The following is a 25,265-nucleotide window of genomic DNA, read 5'->3' on the forward strand; positions in this document are numbered from 1 at the left end:
TTGTTTATGTTATGTTTTATAAAATCATAAGTTATATCCTGAACCATAACACTACTCGTGATCACTGGAGCTATCAAATTTGCAACAAACCTCGGAGACTTAAAAACCCAACAGCAAAGTCTACCACCATGTAACTAGAAAGATAAACACAACATAAACATGGGATTCCATCTTTATAAATTTGTAATAGACACAGTATGGCAAAAATGAAAGACACAACACCATACAGCTATTCAAGACTCCTCGATGATGTTAGTTAATATTCGAAACTGGTCTTAACTACTGTCGAAACAGAAGGTAAGTGCGAAAAGTCTCTAAAGAAGTTTAAAAAATTAGGGTACTTGATAATTTGAAATTACATCATGAGTGAAGTGTGTACATTTTGAAACATTAGGAGCAGTAACGTTTGTCTAAATGACTAAAATATGATATAAATTTAATACCGCAGTAAATCTATGAATTTTGCAGTGAAGTAACAAGCGTAACCTGAAGTATTAGCATCTGATTCTCCTCATAATGAAAAAGTTATATGGTTCCTCATATATTTTACTGTATACTTAGTGTACTAGAAATTGCTCATCCAACAACCCCTTCACTATTTGAAGTTTGAGCTATCTCACTTCAAGAAATCATTCCTTTCACATTATATAACCAATAGCTTCATGCCTAGATCTAGATACGTCATTCCGGGGAGGAAAGATCGACTAGAGAATACCAGTATGTCAACAACGGCGCACTTATGCCAAAAGATATTGGCCATGTAGTACGGTTTTCTGAATGCTGGTAACAACGACCGCCTACTTCTCAAACCCGACATCTGTGTTTCTCTTACACATAATACTTGTAGTATGGCCAATTTAAAAAGGTGCACGACGCCTTATGATGTCAGAAAGGAATACAATATGACTCGACCGTGTTTACCTTCGCATACGCCATGTTTGATTGTCCCCGGAAAAAATTACAACTCACCCCGTTAGGAAGGCTGGGATATTTCTCCTATAGCGATGACGTTTTGTCACTGCGATAAATATCCTGTTAATGTGACGAACACATTTATAACGTTAGTTGGTATCATGTCTGGAACTGATAGCAATTGACGGTAAACTAAGCATCATAGATAAAGACGTGTCAACATTCACATACAATACGAAATCTTGTCTACTACAATTTGACCCCAAACACTTCCAAAGCAACCTAAACAACCAATTAAGAAAATCTGAACTCCTGTTTTTCTGTAATAACCTAAACAAAATAACAAATTTCGCACCTTCATTAATTTTACCCCTCGTTTTTCTATGCAGAACCGATTTATCCATTAACGAAACCCCATTACATGATGATCTAACCCTGGACTTTATTTCTGAAAAAAAATGTGCTTAACGGTTGAGGCCCACTGAAGCATTAAAGTGGGCATCATTCTTTTCCTGATGGACTCTTATATTTTCATCCACATGATTACTTCCCGCGTAAAAAAATCTCAGTTTGGTGGATATGTGGTGTTTCGCATAAAAGCCTAAACCTGGTGGCTTTGTCATGATTCCGCTTAAAACGTCTCCAAACAAGAGGTTTTATTGGTCCCGCGTAAAAAGTCTCCACACGGTGGCTTTGTAATGGTCTCGCGTAAAAAGTCTCCACGTAGTGGCTTTGTGGTGTTCCCACACAAAGAAATCTCAATGCTTATTTTCCACATGAACATCTTCCATGTTGTTCCACATAAAAAGTCTCTTTGCACGAATTCCATTTTCCGATCTTGACATTTTGCGTAATCTAGAGTAACATCAAACATACGGTTTACATGTTGCAATGTATTCGATATTAACTTTGAGAACGTAATTATTTCCTATATAGGTTCGGCTGCTGACTAACAAACCTTTAAGATGCAGGTTAATGAAAACTATGGTTAAGGTTTGTGATCCAAATCATGACCTTTTTTTCTTCGTGTAGCAGGAGGTCAATGTTTTGATGATGCTCATTCATTTGCCTTATTGTTTTATCATCACATATATGTACCTATATATAATGTTTTTCGGAGCTTTTAAACTTATGTACTGTTGAAATTCGTCAATGAAAGCCAGTTACAAACCATACTCGATGATTTCCATGTTCCAAACATTAATTTCCGGAAAACGTTTTTTTTTTTCATTTTTTGTTTCTTTTGTTTCGGTATACATGTTGAACTCGTTGTTTGACCACATAGTGGTAATCATTCGGGAATTTTTATCAAAGTTTCGGGAATTTCTATCAAAGTTTCGATTTTACGTCAAGGTTGGTCCTCGATTGTACATGTACTACATCAGGACGGAAACACCGTAACAGTTTCAGATTAAAAAGCTTTCATATGATATAGTCCTAGGGCTATGTTTGATAACGATAGTTTTCGTTGTTTTATAATTTCGATGCTGTTAAACGGAAACGTTTAATCATCAATGATGTATGCTTCTCAAAATGTGTATCACGAAACAGACCACTTTTACCTAGACTGTATAAACATTTGATCTCGTGCAATTAAAACAATAATAATAATAATATACAACATTTCATATAGCGCCCTATCTAGCAAGAATAAGCAAGTCTAAGGCGGTTTACAGTACATAAACATGCAATTTTTATACAATAAATGCAATGTGTGCTGGAGATGTATTGTGTTCTGTTTTATAGTGCCACCTCACTTAAATACTACAACACGGATACTGCAACATCAACCCCAGACCATTTTATACTCCACCTGGGTTGTTGGAGTTGTGTTGGCAGGAGAAATACACTTTCTCTGAATATTACATGCATACGACGACTTCGAGGATCTAACCTGGCCGCCTGCCTGGAGGCCCTGAGTGTTTACCACTCGACCAATCTGCCACAAGAGAGTGATGAAACCATTGCAATTATTTACTTACACTGGAAGCAAAATGTGTGCACACAAGACACAGTTGGTTGGGAACAGGGCAATGGTGAATGATTAACTGTCATATATTTGCAAAATGTCAACAAAATAAAAAAGTACACGTGAATGCATTGTTATATTTTATTTAGTGTTACAGATTACGTATACATGAAGCTAAGATAATTTACACGAAATACATGAACCAAATATCCCCAGTAACTACTGGTAAACTAAATAAATGATCAGTACAAAAACAGCCTGGGCCTGAATAGATCATTTTTGCTTTATATATAACTGGATCAAATGGAAATAGATGTTCCGTACTGTTTTGCTTTCATTCCATTTCCCTGTTATTCCTCTTTTTGTATGTCGCTAACTTTAAACGTATCCGTGGACGATGATAGTTTAACGTTACATAAACCACATTCCACGACAGAACAAATCTAATAATAGTTAAGAATAATAATATGTTATACCGGGCCGGGTTCGTGGATACATAAAATTATGAATCATATATATATATTGTTAGTAAATTCAAATAGCGGTAAGCTGATAAAAGCGACAGGTAAGGACGGGGAAAATAAATCGTAAGTACATCTATCTTCACCGTATAACAATCATATTTGCTGTTTACTGTTTAAAAAAAAAATCCTAATGTTTTTGCGAATGTGCCGAAATAATTTTACGGCACTTAATAAAAGAATAGATATCAGTCTTGTGTGATACTGCGTAAACAGAATAATCACACCTAAAGTTTACAACTGGTTGCTTTAGCTCTTTTGTTTCGAGGGTTGAAATATGTCCGTTACACAGTAAGAATGGGTCATTTTTTTCCATACTTTTTTGCTGGAAACGATTGTAATAGTAAGCCAAAAACACCGCGCCCTCATAGAGGAGCAAATCAAATTGTATGAAAAATAAAATGATAACCTTGGTCGTTAAATACAGTGATGACGCCATGGTGAGGTTTTCAGAATAACACTACTTGTGAGCTGTACCGTTTCCCTACGTAGACAAATACAGTTCATTTTTTACCTATCAGGACTGTGCCTTTAAGGTGTAATGTAAAATTGTCCATTAGTAGGCATCTCGATAGTTTATCATAGAAATGGTATACTACTAAGGTTTGCGTACAATTACTATCAGGTCACCTGTCACTTATACATTTACGTATACTACTAAGGTTTGCGTACAATTACTATCAGGTCACCGGTTACTTATACATTTACGTATATACGCGTATACTATTTATATTTGCTAACAATTTCTACCAGGCCACCTGTCACTTATACACTTACGAATGAAACTAAAGTTTGCTCACGGTTACTATAATAATAATAATAGTAATAATAATAATTCGAGGTTCTTATATACCGCATTATCACAACCTAGTTCATAGGTCGTCTCAAAGCGGTTCACAAATTCTCATCCTTGTTAATAAGGCATTGGCAACCAGCCAATATCTTTCTCAACTCCCTGGGGAGCAAACAGCCGGACCTGCCATTTCGGCGCGAACAGCTAGCATTCAACAATTCTAGCACTGCCCAACCACGTACTCATTTACAGCTGGGTAGTCTGGAACAAGCGGAGTAAAGTATCTTGTTCAAAGATACAACACAGTGCCGTGACTCGAACCCGCAACCCTTCGGTCATGAGCCCGGCGTCCTGCCACTAGACTACCGTGCCTCCTATCAGGCCATCTTGTCGATCGTACTGTTCAATTAAATAGTTAACGACAAGCCTAAGGTTTCGCATATTAATTTAGTAATTAATCAGTACTTAAATGAAGTCGTTGTCACACCCCAATATCAACACGATATGAAGTGCTATTACATCGTCATCTCTCAATGTAATGAAGGTTATGTATATATATATATATTATACATTTTTTTTGTGGACAAAAAAGTAATAACGACAGTGCAGATAAAGGAACGCATCAAAGGTTCTTTGCGATCCGCCCCCTTTTCAGAAACATTTTCAGATAGAAACATGAACAATTACATATCACAACAAACAGTCACTTTGCATCAATAAAACAACAAACTTTATTAGCAAACGACAGTAGTCCCTTATATGAAAAATGCTGTTGTAATTGCATGTCATCGCGGGTAGTTTGTAACCGAAGGCTATTTTTTTAAAACAATACTGTATACTGTTTTGTAATATACAGTTGTGAAACCGTACAACGCACCAAAAATAGCGTGCGCATATCGTGTATTCATCGTGCACACATCGTCTGTACATCGTACGCACAACCCTGCGATTTAACAATCGTTCGTACAGTTGTGCGCTTCTCTCTACACAACAGTGCGATTTGGTACAATTGGTTGTTCAATATTACAGAATGAAACTAATCCGGAAGAATCGAATGAAATAACGTACACTGTATATATTAATTTCTCATCAAAATGATTAAAGATTGTGTTCAATTTTACAATACGATTTAGACATTTAGACGGTATTAAAGTGAAAGTTAGACTGTCAAGTTTTGATCCCAGGTAAAAGAAAAGGTAAATAACATTTTGATAAGTGACCGGAGCTTTACCTTGTCTGTGCCTGACACAGAGAGCTGATATGTTATACCGTATAATCGTTATGACAAATGGACATTTAGTATTTGTTAACTGCATTCGGTTTGGTCTACAGCTCCCCTTCATCTAGATTTTCAAAAATCGGCCTGTTACGTGAGTGCCCTGGGTGAGGAAAACTACGGTCTAGGTATATGTAAAAAGTGGCCATGTTTACCTGTATATTGGAATCGTGTCAATATTTGTTGTCATTTTACATGTGTCGATTTGGGAAGTTTCAAAAACACCAAAAACAGTATTTCTAATTTTTTAGAAATATAGATAGAAAGATAAGCTTACAGATGTAAGTAGAATATAGAAATATACTTAAAAAAATCAAGTTTATAAGTTGAAACATAAAACCGTTCATGTTGACAAGTTATTTCTCAATTTACACTAACCACGATTGTTATCGAACAACGTTCGTCCATCGTGCGCACAAATTTGCGAAAGCAATAATCTTCTAGAATTGTATCGTTTACACATCGTTCACACATCATGTGCACATCGCACATCGTGTAACTTTGTGCGATTTCACAACCGTATAGTTTCATTTCGTTTTGAATTCACATAAAATAATAATAAACAAAATACATATACAGAGGTCAGAGTATCTACATTGTAATAAACGTTCAGGTATTCAATTACTGTTTCCTACATTTCGCATTTTATTACATATACAAGGTTATATTTTGCATAAAATCATGGATAAACTATTCTCCGATTGAATGTTTTAATATCTAAATAAAAACTACATGTATTGCTAAATGAGGTGAGGTGAAAGGACAGAAAACAATAACAAAAAAGTAGCCGAAAAGGAGAGGAAATAATAAGATTCTAAATATTGTTACGTGGGCAGCCGAATTATTTGGTAACTTCCCTGTACCCGTGTAGAGGACATGAAAGAAAATCCAAAAATCCGGGATTTCCATATTAGTCGTCCCTTATGAAAACGCATACCTATACAAGTTTTACATTAAAGATTAAATACAAATTACCCGAGAACAACAGTTTTCCTTCATGATTATTTGGATAGCGCGATGCATACATATTTACCACTATCAGGTTTAAGCCTGAAGAGAGTTAAATTGTATAGGCCAGACCTCAAATATATGCAGATCACATTCGGGTTATATGATCCTGATCAATTCAAAATATTCAGAAAGGAACTTAACTGTTGTTGTCGATAGTCTCACATGTTGACCTCCTTACAGTATCTCTAATTTGTGTCAACACGTTAAAATCAGCAGCAACAAATACGTATGAGGAGTTGTAAGCGATTTCATTTAACTGAGCCGTATTTATTCCGTTTCCTATTCCAACACAAGCCACCAGGACGCCATTATTTCTCAGTGTGCTGGCGATTGTTGCCGAATTATCAGACGAAACCCCGTCAGTCATCAGAATTATTACCTTTTCTGAGTCAGCTCTTGCACCATTTTGAGCGGCAAGTGCATTATCCCTGACGTACTGCAAACCACTTGCTATATATGTCCCCGCGTTGGTGTATACGATTGAATCTATAGCTGGATTCAGCGTTAATGCTCCATAATGTTCATTGAGCCAAAATTCATATCTAGGAACTGAGGCAAATGTAACGACACTAACTTGAATGGCGGTTGGGTCTAACAGAATATTTGCTGTAATGTTTTTAATGAAGAATTTCATTAATATGAAATTAGATGATCCGATACTTCCTGAGGCGTCCAGAAGGAATACAACGTCAGTCTTCGTATTGCTGCATTCTGGAAAACAACATTCATATATAGAATACCTGCTTTAGAATTTAGTTTTTAAATGCAAATTTACAGGTGGCTTACATAATTTACTTCTTATATATATACCAGAACATTAATAATTATGGAGGTGTATTTTACTGCTTTAAATATTGATATAAGGTTAACACAAAGTAACGAAAAACGAATACCACACACTTAGTGTTTCTGAAGAGTTTCATGCGATATGTGTGGTATTCATCATGAGGTCTCCTATTATTATCATATTCAGGAATTTACTCACATCTTGTAAAGTTGTTTTATCACCAGGACATATTTATACAGAAAAAACAATAAATATCAAAACAAACATGACATAACATCAATCACTTTGTAAAAAGAAACTAAAACAAATAATAAAGTGTTAAGTGAACTATCATGTAGTTTGTGTAAATGGAATATTTCGTATTTTACACTTTTATCTCAACATAACAGACACACTGTTTTGGTAAAATAAAGAGAAATATTAAAAGTCTTTATAAAAAAATACGATAAACACATATTTCATTTTATTGTGTTTATCATTTTTATGAAAGAGTATCGTTTGTTCAGTTTTAGGCTTATATATACAGCAAAAATCAAGTATTTCCTAGAAATACTTTCCAAACAAAATCTGTTTACATTAATGCTGATAATGTCATGTTTTATTTTGCATTCACGCTAAGTCTATAAATGGAATAGTTACGACATAAAATAAGAAAGTATTAGCATATTTCATTGGTCTTTATTACTGCCATCAAACAAACGTTTGGACGTTTCCCCGTAGACTCAGTAAAGATATAAAATTAACTTAGCATGGCTCTCTGGACAAAACAAAATTGTCATTTGGTTTAACATCAATGTAATTCATTGATTATTGTTTTGTTTGAAATGACGATTGGTGTTAACCCTACAGTTAAAAATGTCCCGTTATTGTTTACTAGGCTAGGTCCAAAACAGCTACTGAGGAACAACTGACATCAGGCTCAGTTTCCCGTACAAAATTTAAAGACAAAACAAAGCTATCATATCTGATTCATTTGTTTTAAAAATAAAGATTTTTTTTTTATTATCAAATTAAAAAATAAATGAGAATACTTAATAAGCGTCGATTAAAGTGCCGGGAACGCTTAAATATTTTGATGAACTGTTTTCCGAGCACGTAGTCACGCATCTGTAGCGTGACAGTGATGCCAAGGCTATGGATTCGTGAACTGCAAGCAGTTATAGTTATGTTTGTGATACGAATGTAAAATAAAGACATGTCATATGCATTGTAACGGTGGCAGCTACGCCATGTCTTGGTAAATTATGTAAGATTTGGTACTAAATAATTCATGTGTATACCTGCTATAGGAATATATCTGATCAAAATAATGTGTCATGGTTCAGTGATATTTTGGACGTAAAAGATGGTTGGGGTCATGTTTATAAGTATTAAGCCGCATTGACCTAGTGTAACGTCGTATGGTGTGAGAGGGAATGCTGTTCCACACCTTAACCGAGGCAAGTGCAAGCTCCTGAAAAGGGGATGAACTGTTTCGGGTGACGTCTTCAAATGGGACCCCTGCCGCTCCCATTACAATGAATCAAACAGACACATGGCTTATACGAAAATAAAACGTTATTTTTTTACCTTAAAAAGTATTGACGATGTGTTCGAGCCCAATTGAGGTGATTTATATGATGGCATATTTAAGATGACGATTCAACCCTTTCTGTTGCAGTATGCACCAGAAAAGTTTACTTACCATAATCTTCGTCAGGATCTAAAACCAAAGACAGAAAACAAATAAGATTAAAACATATCATTGATTGTGTGCATGTTGATAACAGACTGAATGTGACGTTACACAACAAAAACTCATTATAATTGCATATCTGGTATTTGCCTATAGTGATTCAGGCATTTTTCAAGCCTTGCAATACAGGTACCTGTATTTCACTGTGATAATGCAAAATGTTTTACAATATCCAATTAGCCAGTCGGGTTCTAAACATGTTTTACTCTAAGTAACTAAGGAGCGCTACGCTCTGGTAGCGAGATAATCGTTATTCAGTCTTCTCTCTCTCCCTCTGTCTCTCTCTGTCTCTTTGTTTCTCTCTCTGTTTCTGCCTCTATGTTTCTATCTCTGTTATAGGCCAAGTACAATAATTATGTAGCTGCACATTTGTTTGTATTTGAAATATGTTTAGATGTAACATACCAGTAATAATGACTTGTCCGACAATGCTGTTGGTTTCTACGCTTTTAAGGTCACTTTCGGTAAGACTGTCGGCAACCAGAGGGAGAGTGACCACAAATGCTGTAACGATGTCGGCAGCTGTCAGCTTTGTTGTGATTACATTGTTAAAGCTATCGGTGATAATCACTTGTATTTCTATAAACATCACGAAAATGACGTTGACACTTCCAGGTCTAAAAAAGACATGAATCAATAAATCAATCAAAAAGTGTATTGTTCATTTTTGCATTAAAAACACATACCAGATTATATTGATGATATTGTTTACAAGAGCATTTTATCTAATGCATATTATTAAAAAAAATGGCGTTAACTATGTAAGAAGGTGTGTACCAGAAAAAACCAGTGGCCGAGCCTGTATAAATAATGTTTATGAGTTGAAACCTGCAGTGGAACATGAAAAAACTTACTCGAGTCCAATGACTTTGCTTCTCTTGTAGTTATCCTTGATATTGCTTCTCTCGTATACATAGTCAGTCTGCAAAGATACATTTAACAGCACATATACCATACCATCAACACAAAAGATACACTAGGAACGCAGAAATAAATACAGAATAACTTTTACAGCTACCCGCGAACAAAAATACTCCGAAGGAAAGCGATTATTTCTCCACATAACTCCGAAGGGAAGTGATTCTTTCCCCACATAACATCTGTATTGTCAAATAAAATCGATTTGTTTTTGCTGAATAAGATCGAATAATTTCTCAAATAATAAAAATAGTTATAGAATAAACTTACGTCACTTTCTATTTTCTCTGCAAAGCTCTTGAATTCATCACTGTTTTTGTCACCGAGGGCAGGGATCCATGTAGTATTTTGCAAATGAAACTGAGTGTTGAAAGCTAATAGAAAATGTAATGATTTTGTTTTAATACACAACAAATTAGTCTCTTGTAGAGTATTATTATTGGCTGATATGTAACCATTGAAATTAAGTTGTAGAGTAGTATGTTTTCAGTAAGGCGTTGTAATGTACGTAAATTAAGTTGTAGAGGAGTGAGTTTTCAGTAAGGCGTTGTAATGTACGTAAATTAAGTTGTAGAGGAGTGTGTTTTCAGTAAGGCGTTGTAATGTACGTAAATTCAGTTGTAGAGTAGTGTGTTTTCAGTAAGGCGTTGTAATGTACGTAAATTAAGTTGTAGAATAGTTTGTTTTCAGTAAGGCATTGTAATGTACGTAAATTAAGTTGTAGAGTAGTGTGATTTCAGTAAGGCGTTGTAATGTACGTAAATTAAGTTGTAGAATAGTTTGTTTTCAGTAAGGCATTGTAATGTACGTAAATTAGTTTTTTAGGTTATTTGTAGAGTAGTGTGTTTTTAGTAAGGCGTTGTAATGTACGTAAATTAAGTTGTAGAATAGTTTGTTTTCAGTAAGGCATTGTAATGTACGTAAATTAAGTTGTAGAGTAGTTTGTGTTCAGTAAGGCGTTGTAATGTACGTAAATTAAGTTGTAGAGGAGTGAGTTTTCAGTAAGGCGTTGTAATGTACGTAAATTCAGTTGTAGAGTAGTGTGTTTTCAGTAAGGCGTTGTAATGTACGTAAATTAAGTTGTAGAATAGTTTGTTTTCAGTAAGGCATTGTAATGTACGCAAATTAAGTTGTAGAGTAGTTTGTTTTCAGTAAGGCACTGTAATGTACGTAAATTAGTTTTTTAGGTTATTTGTAGAGTAGTGTGTTTTTAGTAAGGCGTTGTAATGTACGTAAATTAAGTTGTAGAGGAGTGAGTTTTCAGTAAGGCGTTGTAATGTACGTAAATTCAGTTGTATAGTAGTGTGTTTTCAGTAAGGCGTTGTAATGTACGTAAATTAAGTTGTAGAGTAGTGTGATTTCAGTAAGGCGTTGTAATGTACGTAAATTAAGTTGTAGAATAGTTTGTTTTCAGTAAGGCATTGTAATGTACGTAAATTAAGTTGTAGAGTAGTTTGTTTTCTGTAAGGCATTGTAATGTACGTAAATTAAGTTGTAGAGTAGTTTGTTTTCTGTAAGGCATTGTAATGTACGTAAATTAAGTTGTAGAGTAGTTTGTGTTCAGTAAGGCGTTGTAATGTACGTAAATTAAGTTGTAGAGGAGTGAGTTTTCAGTAAGGCGTTGTAATGTACGTAAATTCAGTTGTATAGTAGTGTGTTTTCAGTAAGGCGTTGTAATGTACGTAAATTAAGTTGTAGAGTAGTTTGTTTTCTGTAAGGCATTGTAATGTACGTAAATTAAGTTGTAGAGTAGTTTGTTTTCAGTAAAGCGTTATAATGTACGTAAATTAAGTTGTAGAGTAGTTTGTTTTCAGTAAGGCATTGTAATGTACGTAAATTAGTTTTTTAGGTTATTTTTGATAAGCAGATTTTCGCACAGTCCATGACTGATTCAATTGTAAATTATAAGCTTAGAGCAAAGTTTGTACATTGATCAAAGAAAGGAGATTGCAAAGATATAGCCCCGTAAAAAAGCATGGCTGTGTCGGTTAATAGGTATAAAATAATAACTATTTTGAAAATGCAAGACTACTCAATTTTACAATTTGTTTAGGGGGGAATAGCGTAATTAAAGAAAACACGATTTGTAAGTGGACATTACCTGCAAAGTCCACTACCATGTCGATTGAACTGCTGGTTTGGTAGGATGATAATTTGACATTAGTGGCGACACATGAGAATTCTGTTCCATTCTGGACCTTTTCAGCGAAAAAATGGTAGGTTTTGGTTACGGACTGGTAACATAAGTCATTGAATTCGCCAACTGTTACTATGGGAACTTCTGTGGTCCTGATAAAGTCCGAAGTATTACCAGATCGTACATGGAGGTGGAGATCCCCGCCTTCTGTAGCTACTCTACCGGAACAGTTCATCTCGTACCTGTCACCCTCATTAACTGTGCCGTTACCTTTAAGTGTTAGGTTGCTGGCTCGATCTTCAACAAATGAGATAGATGTTACTGAAATAATCTGATGGTGGGATGCGTTTGATATAAATAGATATATATATATGGCAGTTTGGAATCATTAAGTAAAGTATAATGATGCACACTAATCGTTTACCTATAGCTATCATAGTAATTAACAATACATTAATAAACAGTTTAGGTCCATTAACAAACGATTCTATGTTCCTACTAGCACTGAATGATGCCAGTCGTACCAAGCTTATTTGCAATTATTTAATAATGTTACTCTATATCTCTTATAATGTTATGGTGATAATGCTATTGTTATATTTACCAAACAAAATATCAACGTGGTGAATGATGCTTTAGGGCTAAAATATTAACGTGGTGAATGATGCTTTAGGGCTAAAATATTAACGCTAAACATGGATTTGTTCAAGTTTATAGTAAACACACTTGATAAAATACATAACCTCCATTTCATCACTTTTTCCAAGCATACATCAATTTCTTTGACCTTACTCGTAATTATAACTGTGGCTGTATCATTGATGACGATGATTCCATCGTCTGTCAATGAACACACATAACTCCCTCTAGCGTAACAGTGTGTCGTGGTATTAGGAAACAGCACGCTAAGTATCATATCTGGACTACTTTGTTGAAGTCTAGCTGTATAAGAACTGTTGCTCTGTCGAATAGTTCCGTTTGAAAAGGCTGTCACGTGGATGTCATCATTGTTCACTGATACTATACTGAAGTTATCCCATCCGGACGGAGCGTACCGTGCGTTACAGCTAATGGTGATCTCCTCTTCAGGTGTGGTGATTGAGTCATTCATTTCCATTTCTGAAATAAACGATGTTCTAATAAATAATGTATTAATGTTGGATATCGACTGAAATTGACATACAATTATATCTGCACAATTCATAAAATAAATATGCATTCCGATCAATCCTGAATGCACATGGAATTCTTCGGTTTTTTGTTCAATGGGTTTTTATTCTATCGTTGCGGTATCAAATGTTATTGATGGGTAACATATCTACTTGCAACTCCTGTCTTAACGAACGCGAAAATACGTTACATTCGAAACAAATAACCGATAATTACTCTTCATTAAACTTAAAAAAAATGTCTTTATTTTCAACGTTTTAAATAATAATAACGACGTGTAATCAAAACCAAAATTCGGACTCAATATGGCATGATATGATCAGGAGAAACATTTACATAGACACGATTGAGAAAAGGACAAGGAGAAATAGGTAAGGTGTTTCAGAAGTGGCCCGAAATTAATAATTGCATTTTGTTGCACAATATCCTGCAAGATCAGGTTGCTTTACAACATTTTGCCATGTCGTCCCAAGCTCCGTGTCACAGGAAAAGCTTCATATTCACTCTCGAGGAAATGCGACATTTGCAACTATTCAACATCTTCGTTGTTGACATAGCATTTTCTGGTTTACTAGCTTAACGGTCTAGAACAAAATCCTTATCTGGGCCGGTGGAAAGCGACTAGCATCATATCAGGGTGAAATATTCATCTTCAAGGAAAGAACTCGACCTGTGTTTTCAAGGAAAACATCGTTTCGTTTTGTTAAGGATCAAACTGATTTTGTTTTCGGTTAAGGAGGATTATCGCCTCATTAATGCTGTAGCAAGTACTGACGACATCGCTCGCAATCTGCATGTCGTTTATCCAAACTGATTAATTTTCGTTTGAAATGTTCATACGATAAAGTATTACAAAATGTGATGAGATAGGGCTTGACAGATGAAAAATTAAAGGACGCAGAACAAAAAGTGCATTATCACTTCATCAGTAAGTGCATTATCACTTCATCAGATTATCTTAAGCTTCATCTTTAACATTAATGTTTTTTCTATATTATTTTAAGAGCATTTTATCTTTGTTTGCTATATCTCATATCATTCTATCTAGTATAAAGTCAGTTTCATTCGTACCAAGATAACAGAAGAATGCACGAGCTAATAAGAACGAAGGACGTTTGGATATTAGCGATCTGTTAAGTTGAAATTCTGAAAGAAACCAAACATATCACAACTTTCATTATTATTTCAAACGTGTTAAACTTGATGATGAATTGATTACTAGAATGGATTCTAATTTGTTATATTCACACAGCCTTCTAAAAACATCCTTATCAATAGTCTAATCAGTTGTAAACAAAAAATAGTCGTTGTTTATACTTATTTCAGCATATTTAAAATAATACACATTGGTTACATTCCGGTATGTTTCAATCTTCTATGCGCTGTTTTGTAAATATTTCGCCTGATTTGTAACTTATACATTATTGTTTTGTTTCGTTATGCTAATGCTAGTATTGAGTATTACAAAACATGAATATACAGAAACATGTTTCCCCGGGTTCTGAAGCGAAACAAACTATCACATTTATTATGCTAATTTCTTTGCACAATTCATTGTAAAATATATGACCAAGTCAATGAAAATAAAATGTGAGTAGCAAGCAGGATACTGATCGATATCAGGCATACGCTAGCACTGGTCGCTTTAAAAACATAATCAAGTGTGAAATGGTAAGATTTGTACCAGGGGGAATAGTGATAGTAGTTGTTGTCTCTGGAGTGGATGTCGTTGTCGTGGGCTCAGATGCGGTTGTTGTCATTATCGTTTGGACGCCTTGCTTCATATATGAAGCAGACGTGACAACTATGGATCCATGTATTACTGTAAATGACCCCAGGGTCCTCGCTGCTCCTATGTATGTTGTAATCGTTTGGACATATTTATCGTTGTCAGGTATGGTGTATCGGCCGGTTATGCTTAACACTAAAGTGCAAATGATGCTGCCAGTTCTGAAATGACGACAAATTACATGTATGCAAATCGTTTGCTATATAAATTAATGTAAATGGACGGTTTTAGATATGATATATGAATTAACGAACAAGAAAATGCTATGTTTATTTCAAAGAGTATATTCCTCTTTCGATTTTGTTTTAAAATCAGTTTTACTTAAATTAGTAAGTTATCTATATATTTATAAAAGGATACTTTTGTAAAGATATCGATATTATGTAGCATTGGATTTCATCTGTATTGGTAAATGACTATTATGGTGTTTGAGAGAAACACACTCGTGCAACCTATTACATATTAAGATATTTTATTTTGGTTTCCATTTGTTGGAATCAGATTCACCAGGTGTTTACCTTGCTTGGACAGGAAATCAGGCGCAAGTCGTTTACATTTAGTATACGGTACAGTGCCTATACTACTGGAGGTGTTATACATGGAAGTACACACAGATAAAGTTCACAGTATCTAATGAATGTATCGTGTCACTATAACCACATATACCTACCTAGTTAAAGCATCTAATAAACACACTAGGCAACATAAACCTAATTTATCATAGTTTCTAATTAATGCATTGTTTCACTAAACCGCATATACCTACCTTAGTGATTTCAGCTTGCACGCATAGTTTGTGTTCCGTTGGGAGTTCCTGTCGGTAGTAAATGCACGTTCTACCTGTCATCAGATACATATACATTGGTGATAGTGATTACATATTCAAAAGCGCCTTCGGAGACTGAGATAATGTCAATGTTTCATCGTATTAATTGTTTTAAGCTCAAATAATTATAACTTTCCTAATAAAGTTACCTCTGGACAAAGGTCCTTCTCCGTCGACTTGAACACTGTGGAAGTAGGACTCTCCATACCGTTTTGAAACTGTTCAGCGAGCTTTATTTCCAGGTTTATTGTTCCTGTATTTCATCATTATGTAAATATAAAACGCAACACAAAGCAATTATTACAGGTTAATATATTGGTAAGACAACATCAATGAAAACATTTTTGTGCCAGTATTCATAAATACACGTTCAATCATAGATTTAAAACGCAGGTCTGTTAAGTTGTAATTATTTGGAGTTTGTATTGACATAATAGAAGATATGAAATGGATGCAATGACCAGTTTGGATATATTTTTTTTTAGGATTTCTTATCAAACAATGATAACAGAACATTAATTTTGATCATATTTCAATTTTGAATTTTAGCACATTTCTTTCTTTGATAAATCAGAATAACTCACCTTCAGTGATCGGGGTTCCTGAAACAAAAATATAGCCAACACTTGTAAGATTGATACAGCGGAAAAGTAGCAAATCTTCAGTAAGTGGTCTCTTTTAAAAGTTTCCAGATTCCCGTATGTCAATAAACGTTTGTCGGTTGAATTTCTCCCATTGCATAAACCAAAGTTACTTTGACCAAGTTGTTTATTTATTTTATCATATTTGTCTTATTATTTGTTATTATGATATCGATATTTGATAATACATTTTTTTAAAGTATTAGATCGTTTGCAGTTTCGACGATATCAATGTGACATGATTCAAACTAAATTGTATGACAAGGTATTGATAGGTCTAACGTCATAATAAACACAATTTTTGTACAACGCCCAATATTATTTTGTCCTGCATTATCATCATCCCTTGATGACATATTTGCACCAAATAAGTACACACGTTAACGCCATTTATACAAAATACATGAACATTTGAGGACCTCCTTTTTAATTTTGGTAACCTCCAACAGATAATGTTCAAGATTGAATTTTGATTATGCAGTGTGATTGTGCTTAAAAAATAAAAAAGTAATAAGCCAAAGTTGAAGAAATGTTTAGCATGAAACAAATTTCAAATCGGAGAAAAACAATTGAAAAATTGTATTATTTACAATGTAGTATTAATACTCAACTTTATATTTATTATTAACTTTCTTTCCTGTTCCATTGATTATCTCCCTTTAACTATCCAGCTCCCTACCTTTCAACAGGGACGTGTACATCTACATCCTAATAACATCTGTACATGTTGTTTTAAGTGATTATCTCCCTTTAACATTCCAGCTCCCTCCCTTTCTACAGGGACGTGTACATCTACATTCTTATAAAATCTGTACATGTTGTTTTAAGTGATTATCTCCCTTTAACTTTCCAGCTCCCTACCTTTGTACAGGGACGTGTACATCTGCATCCTAATAACATCTGTTCATGTTGTTTTAAGTGATTATTTCCCTTTAACTTTCCAGCACCCTACCTTTCTACAGGGAGGTGTCCATCTACATCCTCATAACATCTGTACATGTTGTTTTTAATGATTATCTCCCTTTAACTTTCCAGCTCCCTACCTTTCTACAGGGAGGTGTACATCTACATTCTAACATCATCTGTACATGTTGTTTTATGTGATTATCTCCCTTTAACTATCCAGCTCCCTACCTTCCTACAGGGACGTGTACATCTACATTCTTATAAAATCTGTACATGTTGTTTTAAGTGATTATCTCCCATTAACTTTCCAGCCCCCTACCTTTCTACAGGGACGTTTACATCTACATCCTAATAACATCTGTACATGTTGTTTTAAGTGATTATCTTCCTTTAACTTTCCAGCTCCCTACCTTTCTACAGGGAGGTGTACATCTACATTCTAACATTATCTGTACATGTTGTTTTTAGTGATTATCTCCCTTTAACTTTCCAGCTCCCTACCTTTGTACAGGGACGTGTACATCTGCATCCTCATAACATCTGTACATGTTGTTTTAAGTGATTATCTCCCTTTAACTTTCCAGCTCCCTACCTTTCTACAGGGAGGTGTACATCTACATTCTAACATTATCTGTACATGTTGTTTTTAGTGATTATCTCCCTTTAACTTTCCAGCTCCCTACCTTTGTACAGGGACGTGTACATCTGCATCCTCATAACATCTGTACATGTTGTTTTAAGTGATTATCTCCCTTTAACTTTCCAGCTCCCTACCTTTCTACAGGGAGGTGTACATCTACATTCTAACATTATCTGTACATGTTGTTTTTAGTGATTATCTCCCTTTAACTTTCCAGCTCCCTACCTTTGTACAGGGACGTGTACATCTACATCCTAATAACATCTGTACATGTTGTTTTAAGTGATTATCTCCCTTTAACTATCCAGCTCCCTACCTTCCTACAGGGACGTGTACATCTACATTCTTATAAAATCTGTACATATTGTTTTAAGTGATTATCTTCCTTTAACTTTCCGGCTCCCTACCTTTCTACAGGGACGTGTACATCTACATCCTAACAACATCTGTACATATTGTTTTAAGTGATTATCTTCCTTTAACTTTCCGGCTCCCTACCTTTCTTCAGGGACGTGTGCATCTACATCTTAATAACATCTGTACATGTTGTTTTAAGTTTAGTTTGATTAACGTTTTAATTCCTTTTTAGTGACGAATAATGCTGAGAAAACATTTACCACAAGTTTCATTTTGATACAGCTTGCATGATTTCCAGATAAATATGAGAATATTCAAAATGAAATGCTATTCATAAAATAGAAAAAGTAAAACATAGTCACAAAGCTCTAAATAGGCTTAATTCCATTGAATCTGAGTAAGCGGGTATCGAGTTTTCGATATTGCACAATATCATACCGCTTTCATATATTCAGAAAAAAAATGTTTGTGAATATAGTTTGGCAATTTTTTGATGACATCACAATAACCGATGACGCGTTTTAATGAGGTCACAATTAAACACGTGCTAATCGGCACAAGGCTATCTCCCCCTAGGGGATGATAAGCTAATCTTTACCGGCTAAAACGGGAGACACACCTGTGAAGGGTGTGTGAAAGACATACATTGTATCCCAAGACTGGTAAGATAAAAACATACTTTAGTTCACTAGAATGAAATGGGTAATCTTACTGTGTGTCGTCTGATTTATCTGACCAATTTGTGAAGCTACGTTGACCAGCATATTCGACAGTAAAGAGGACGTTTCCATTATGCGATTGGTTTGATTATACTCCCTCCAAGATAAAACAACAAAATACAACGCAAAAAGCCGCAGGTATGTGTGTGTTTGATTACCTCCTCCGAAGACATAGATAATCAACAGTGGGGTAGCTACGACAACCGCTATCGTGAAAACGGCCAGAGTTGACAGCAGGATGTTAGGGTTTCTTCCTTTCTGGTATCTTGGGGGACGACGGTCAGTATCTTTTTTAGCGGGGCGGCGCTTGGATCTATGGTTGTGTGCATTATGGCTCATATCGCTTGGGTGGCTGTAAGACTCCATATCTTGCTGAAGTTTAGCAAAAACAATATTCTAAATCACATATTTTAACCGTTGGTGTTCAGCTTGATCTTTTAACATGGTTTTCCTTTTTGGTTTACGTGATAATATTGTCTACTTCATTTGTTCAGATATCAATGCATGGGGATTCTTCTTCCTTCATACATTTGTGATAACCATCGATGCAACAAAACATTAGTTATTGTAAGTAAATGAATTCCGCTAATTAGAAACTTAATAACAAATTTGACAGAAACCTGATAATTTGATTGTACGACGTCGCTGTTACCTCAGTTCAGGTAAATTTGTTCTTAAATAAAGCAGCGACAGAAGCAGTACTCACCCGTGGCCAGTCGGCTTTTGCCCAATGACGTTTTGAGTTGTCAGTCCTCTTGTTCCCATAAGGATCATCAACATAATATTCGTCAGGTATGGCATAGTTCTCGAACGCTATGCCACTTGAAATGCGTCTGTTCTCACCATTGCCACGGTCGTACGAACTAGGTATACGTGATTCATTGCTATTTTGTCTGTGAGTTCGTCCGATATAATCGACATGGGGACCTGAAAAAATCGTATAAATCTTTACATAAAGCTGTTAAGATGCATTAAAATATTACTGGTTATTTCTGCGTACGTTGTTTTATATATATTTTTGATATAGCGATGTTTTCTTTTTTAAATAACTTTAAAAATTCGACAAAAAGCGGCCCCCTGCCCCCCCCCCCTCCCCAACAAAACAACAACAACAACAAACAAGATCAAACGATTTTATCTTCCAAATAAGATATAACGCCAGATTAACCCCTATGTTACCATTTTTAACCTGGAATGATCTCAAACCTGACCTTAGAGCCATATATACGGAGGCAAAATGATGAAAATTCAATTAATCTTATTTACCTTGATTCTTTGTATTTTTCTCTAGCAGATTAGCTACGGTAATACCAATATTGGACCTGAATTTCATCATAAAGGTTAAAACTAACAGCACCACATGAAAAAAGGAGAACGTAATATTAGGGTTATATAACCTTTGGTGAAGTTCTCCGGTGAAGGCGTGGAAAGTGGCAAACCAACAATCACACTGACAAGAAATATGGGTTTTTTCTAACTAAACTAAATAAATACGACCACTATCTGATCACATGGCCCCTCTGGTGGATGTGGGTTGTATTGCAAACGCGTCGTGGGCGTGTTAAAAAGGGTACATTTTTAGGCGATATCTTAGACATATAACAGTTGTTGTAGCAGTAGCTTGTTTACCTATATTTCTCAGATGTAATATAATCTTCACCAATTTGATTGTTTATTACATTCTAAATTCATATAAATGTCAGGATATGTTGCTTGAAATTGAGTGCAACACCATGATGGCAACAATTCAAGGTATATGTATACAGTATGAACAAATTCTATCGTTGATATAAGCAAACACCAAAATTTAGATAGTTAAAGTAAAAAACCAAAGAAAAATAAAAATAAAATAAGAGGATGTATACTATAAAGTATCATTTAAACCGAAGTCAAAAACAACAAACTTTGTTTTTACAAAAAATGTGATACCTACAATGATGTGTCCTATCAAATTGACAAACAACCTCACACACAATGTGTCTTCTATTGGAACGAACGCTTAAATGCAATAATATAAATCTTGTCATGAAGTGGTTGCTAATATATATGAAAGAAACGATTTTGTGCGAAATTTAATAAAATAAAATATGAATATCATTGATTTATTTATGTGAATTTTTGTATGGACTCAGCTGGGCAAACAAACTGTGATATGAGGATGGTCTTGATAATTGTTAACAAACTGAACGATCATGGTGTCGCATTGTTCTTCGACTTACGTAATAACAAGATGCATCATGTGTCATTGCATAAGGACAGAATTATGTGAAACGCGAGATTGTATTATAAACACGTACCTGTTACAGAGTAATTTTTATCCCATTGAGAACACTCGTTATTGTAAACAGTCTCAAGGAGATAGCATCTGGCTGTGTACGATGTATTGATATTAAACACATAAAAGAAGACTTCCTGCTCTGTTTTTTGTTCGACTGTAACACTCGCTGTCGTAACTGTCAATCTCAAAAAAGATATTCTCGACACCTTTTTCAAGTTTCATTTTCTAACGACACTCAAAGGATAAATGTAACCTTTTATTTTTACACATAAAAATGTACCTCGCCAAAGGATTTCATTATTAAAAACCTTTCGCTTCGCTACGTCCGCTCATGTAGTGAGCTGATAAAACGTCTCCTGTTCATACTTTCATTAAGATTGGAAAATTCCCGATTTAATCTCCATATTATTCAAAACATTTTGAATGTTGTTGTTACTTTAGACAATTCTTGATGAATGGTTACAAAACGTAGATAACTTGTAATGTACATGTATGTGAACACGTAAACTGTACCGTTTGCTAGTCTTATCAATAAAATGTCCAAAATATTTTCCCCAATCTATAACTGAAATGAAGACAGTAACAAGGCCATGAAGATGACGTCATAGTCATTGAAGTTGTAATGGATAAACGCTTATTGCAACGTCGTTTTCGAAATGGCCAAAATCAAGAATTATCTTTTCTAATTATATGTTTGCATTAAGACATGTTCCTCTGGTCTGTCATTACGTATAAAGAAAACCGTGCTATTCAAAAGTACGATACGTATCTTTAATATTCTGTGTCCTTTTCGTTTTCAAACATTATTTATAGACTTAAAACTATCCGTTTGAGGCCATCATATTTCAGTAACCAAACTGTGGTATTGGCAGGAGATGTATGCTCCTGCAAGCAAAAGTATTAAAAACCTCCCACTTTCATATCCATTGGTTTTAGCTTGAGTATTCGAGCCATAGTGTATTTGATTGATCTATACAAACTAATGAAATGTTTGAATCATATGTGACGGATGATAACTCATATGTTTATTGAAAAGACATTATAGTTACACAATAGTTATACCAGATCAAATGCCAAACCAACCCAAGCAGATTATAAAGACATGGACAAAATTTTACAACGTTTTTGGTAAGTTTCACGGTTTATTTTCAGAAAAGATAAAGAAAATAATGCGGATGTTTCTGTTTCTTTTTTTGAAAATTCTCTAATCGTCATACTGTGAAAACGTAAATTTTCGTAGGACATTAAATTCGTTTATTTCGTGGATAACAATAAATCCACGTAATTAAATCCCCACGTAAATTTGGTATGAAATAAATAGGGGAAAATCAGAAATCAACAAAAAATAATGTTCTTGGCACAGTATATGAAAACCACGAAATTTTGACCCCACGAAAATATTCGATTATACAGTATTAACACATTTGTTTTATGAATAAATAATTTGATACAAAAAAGAAACAACAAAAACAATAACCGAGAGACATATTAACAAAAGAAAAAGCAACAGGAACCTAAATAAAAATAAAGACAGGTTCAACATATGCTTAGATAACATTCACCCTTTCATCAGATCTTTCCCAGAAATATTCAAATGACATCATTACATTTAGTGAAAATCTGTTCGTGTCCACCTATCAAGATATCATAATAACATACCAAAGTCGAGAAGAATATAAGGCTACGTACATGTGATATTGGTTTACAAATAATAGCATTAATAAGCAAAAAGGAATTCCATTGGAAAAGCTGACATACAAAGAGACTTGGGTAAGATGTAAAGGTGAAAGTTATGTACTGACACGTTGTTTTAACTTACTGGGGTAGAATTGATGTTACTGGTGAGTTGAAAATATTACATAAGAATGATAAATCTAGTTATCACTCTTTGTCTCGTGATATATCCAACTAACTTGCACTAAACCCTTGTTTCGCTGTTTATCTTATTGTAATTTATAGACATGCTTTTATGACGACATGACAGAGGAATCCATTACATGGATAACAAAAGGTTATTATTTATTCTACTATCAATTTTATACTTTTTCAGAGCACCTAAAGAATTGAAAATGAGTAGAATACCACTTAATTTCAAAATCGTGAAGTCGACCACGTGGAAAAAGAAAGAACCTTTCTACGTCTGCCACTCATTTTTTCTCTCTTTTTATATCATCATTTCTGTCAATTTTGTTTTATTGATGACCAAACGAAAGAAGTTGTGTTCTTCCTATGCGTTGTTGCAACAAGGAGGTTATCAGCCAGGGTTAAATGACGTGGTACAATAATAAGATGTTTGTATTCAGGAGGTTGATCAGGACGGAAGGGAAAGGGGATAATATCGGAGAGGTTACAGGCACAGACAGTACAACTGAAGAGAGAGGATGCTTGGGGACATAGCTGAGAGGTAGACCTTTTCTACTGGAACCTCTGAAATTCATTTAGTCCCAATGAATAGACACTGGAAACTCTCGATTTCTACGGTAGAGGACTTATATATGGTTGTCTGTTGCCCAACTCTCATAAAATGTTATTGATGTAATAAAATAATTCGAAATGAAACAATATCCATGGAGTTTTGCGGCAAAACTGCACCACGTGTGCATGAAGACATTATTGTTGGTTTAAGCGAAATTCTGAAATGAAATTATGTGCGTCCAGGTGCATTTTGTTCCGCAATTTTCCCCTGGACTAAATCATTAGATATCACGTGACACCCCACATAGTAGACAGAGCTGCAGCAATTTCTTTGTTGTTTAAATCTACATGTGCATGCTTTTGATATTTTATAATGTTTTACATTATTATTTCATTACCATGCTTGTATTATTGATTGGCAAGTTGATTCATTCTATATAGGAATATGACAACGGCTTGTTTTATAATTCTTAACAAGATATCTGATCATAGTGCCAATGATAATCAAACCTTATTTGCAGTTAAATGAATAGGACAAAAAAATATTCGTCTAGGAGCCTGTTACGTAACGGCCTGGGTATTCAAATGAGACATTATATACGCTGTTTCAGTGTCAGTTTGATCATATTAGGTACCATCTGTATTATGCCTGTTTTCCTGTGGAGAGACAGTACCTGGCTGGACGAGTTATATGTACACGTATAATGTATCATAAACTGTAACCTCTTATTTTACTTGGGAGCCGGCTGCTAAACTTTCTATCCTTAAGTTATTTGATTTTGGTAGGCAAACAACACTTTGCCATCTCATTAAAAAAGGATCGACCTATACAAGTATGATTGTTAATCGTAAGGGTAGTAGAGCTTATGTTAAATGACCTTTAAAGACTGACTATGCGTTGCATGTTTTGTTCTTAAATCTAAACTTAATGTTAGAGATCTTTAAACAGTCCTGGCTGTGTAGAGTATTTTTATTTGCTTTCAAATTCCATTTATCGACGGCCTAGTATCCATTCTGAAAGGACAATGTCTAGGCGGGAAATATTGGGTGGCGATGAAATTGGTTATTGTGTATTTTATTGTACCATCACAGACATAAACGTTTATGTGACGTCGATTTCATAGCTGTAACTTTCGGGAAACAACATCATATGACTAGCTGTCGCGTTAATGGTTAAACACAAGAAAACAAACACAATCTTGACCATTTGGTAAAAATGCTTAATATGCCCACCAGTAAAGGATCCTTCTTACGTAACCTCGAAACGTCATAGAAATCTTCGACAACAAATATAAACGCTACACAGATGTTGTTACTGCGCGAACATGTTCTATTTACAGTAACAGTGACTTTGCATTCAGTAAAAATGCAATAACGCAGATTTGATCAATGTACTATAGTAGTTCATATCTGTATAAGGTACCAAAGCAATTCTTTCACAAGCGAAGGTAGGTGCGAGAGAGAA

General features: G+C 34.8%; 1 protein-coding gene across 4 annotated transcripts in view; it reads right to left on the reverse strand.

Annotated features, from left to right (window-relative positions):
• Positions 1-4,498: 4,498 nt before the first annotated feature.
• LOC110464583 overlaps positions 4,499-25,265 on the reverse strand; it is a 28,316-nt gene continuing 7,549 nt past the window's right edge. For all 4 annotated transcript variants that reach the window (XM_021519866.1, XM_021519863.1, XM_021519864.1 and 1 more), the window contains 13 exons: positions 19,814-20,034; positions 19,266-19,479; positions 16,429-16,446; positions 15,994-16,097; positions 15,785-15,858; positions 14,914-15,179; positions 12,852-13,178; positions 12,024-12,356; positions 10,193-10,296; positions 9,859-9,926; positions 9,410-9,621; positions 8,954-8,971; positions 4,499-7,193 (listed from right to left, as the gene is read on the reverse strand). In XM_021519866.1, coding sequence (XP_021375541.1) covers positions 6,619-7,193; positions 8,954-8,971; positions 9,410-9,621; positions 9,859-9,926; positions 10,193-10,296; positions 12,024-12,356; positions 12,852-13,178; positions 14,914-15,179; positions 15,785-15,858; positions 15,994-16,097; positions 16,429-16,446; positions 19,266-19,479; positions 19,814-20,034 — 2,534 coding nt within the window. In that variant the 3' untranslated portion in view covers positions 4,499-6,618. The remainder of the gene's footprint in view (positions 7,194-8,953; positions 8,972-9,409; positions 9,622-9,858; positions 9,927-10,192; positions 10,297-12,023; positions 12,357-12,851; positions 13,179-14,913; positions 15,180-15,784; positions 15,859-15,993; positions 16,098-16,428; positions 16,447-19,265; positions 19,480-19,813; positions 20,035-25,265) is intronic.

Source organism: Mizuhopecten yessoensis, unplaced genomic scaffold (assembly GCF_002113885.1).
Source record: "Mizuhopecten yessoensis strain PY_sf001 unplaced genomic scaffold, ASM211388v2 scaffold11011, whole genome shotgun sequence".
Lineage (NCBI taxonomy): Eukaryota > Metazoa > Mollusca > Bivalvia > Pectinida > Pectinidae > Mizuhopecten > Mizuhopecten yessoensis.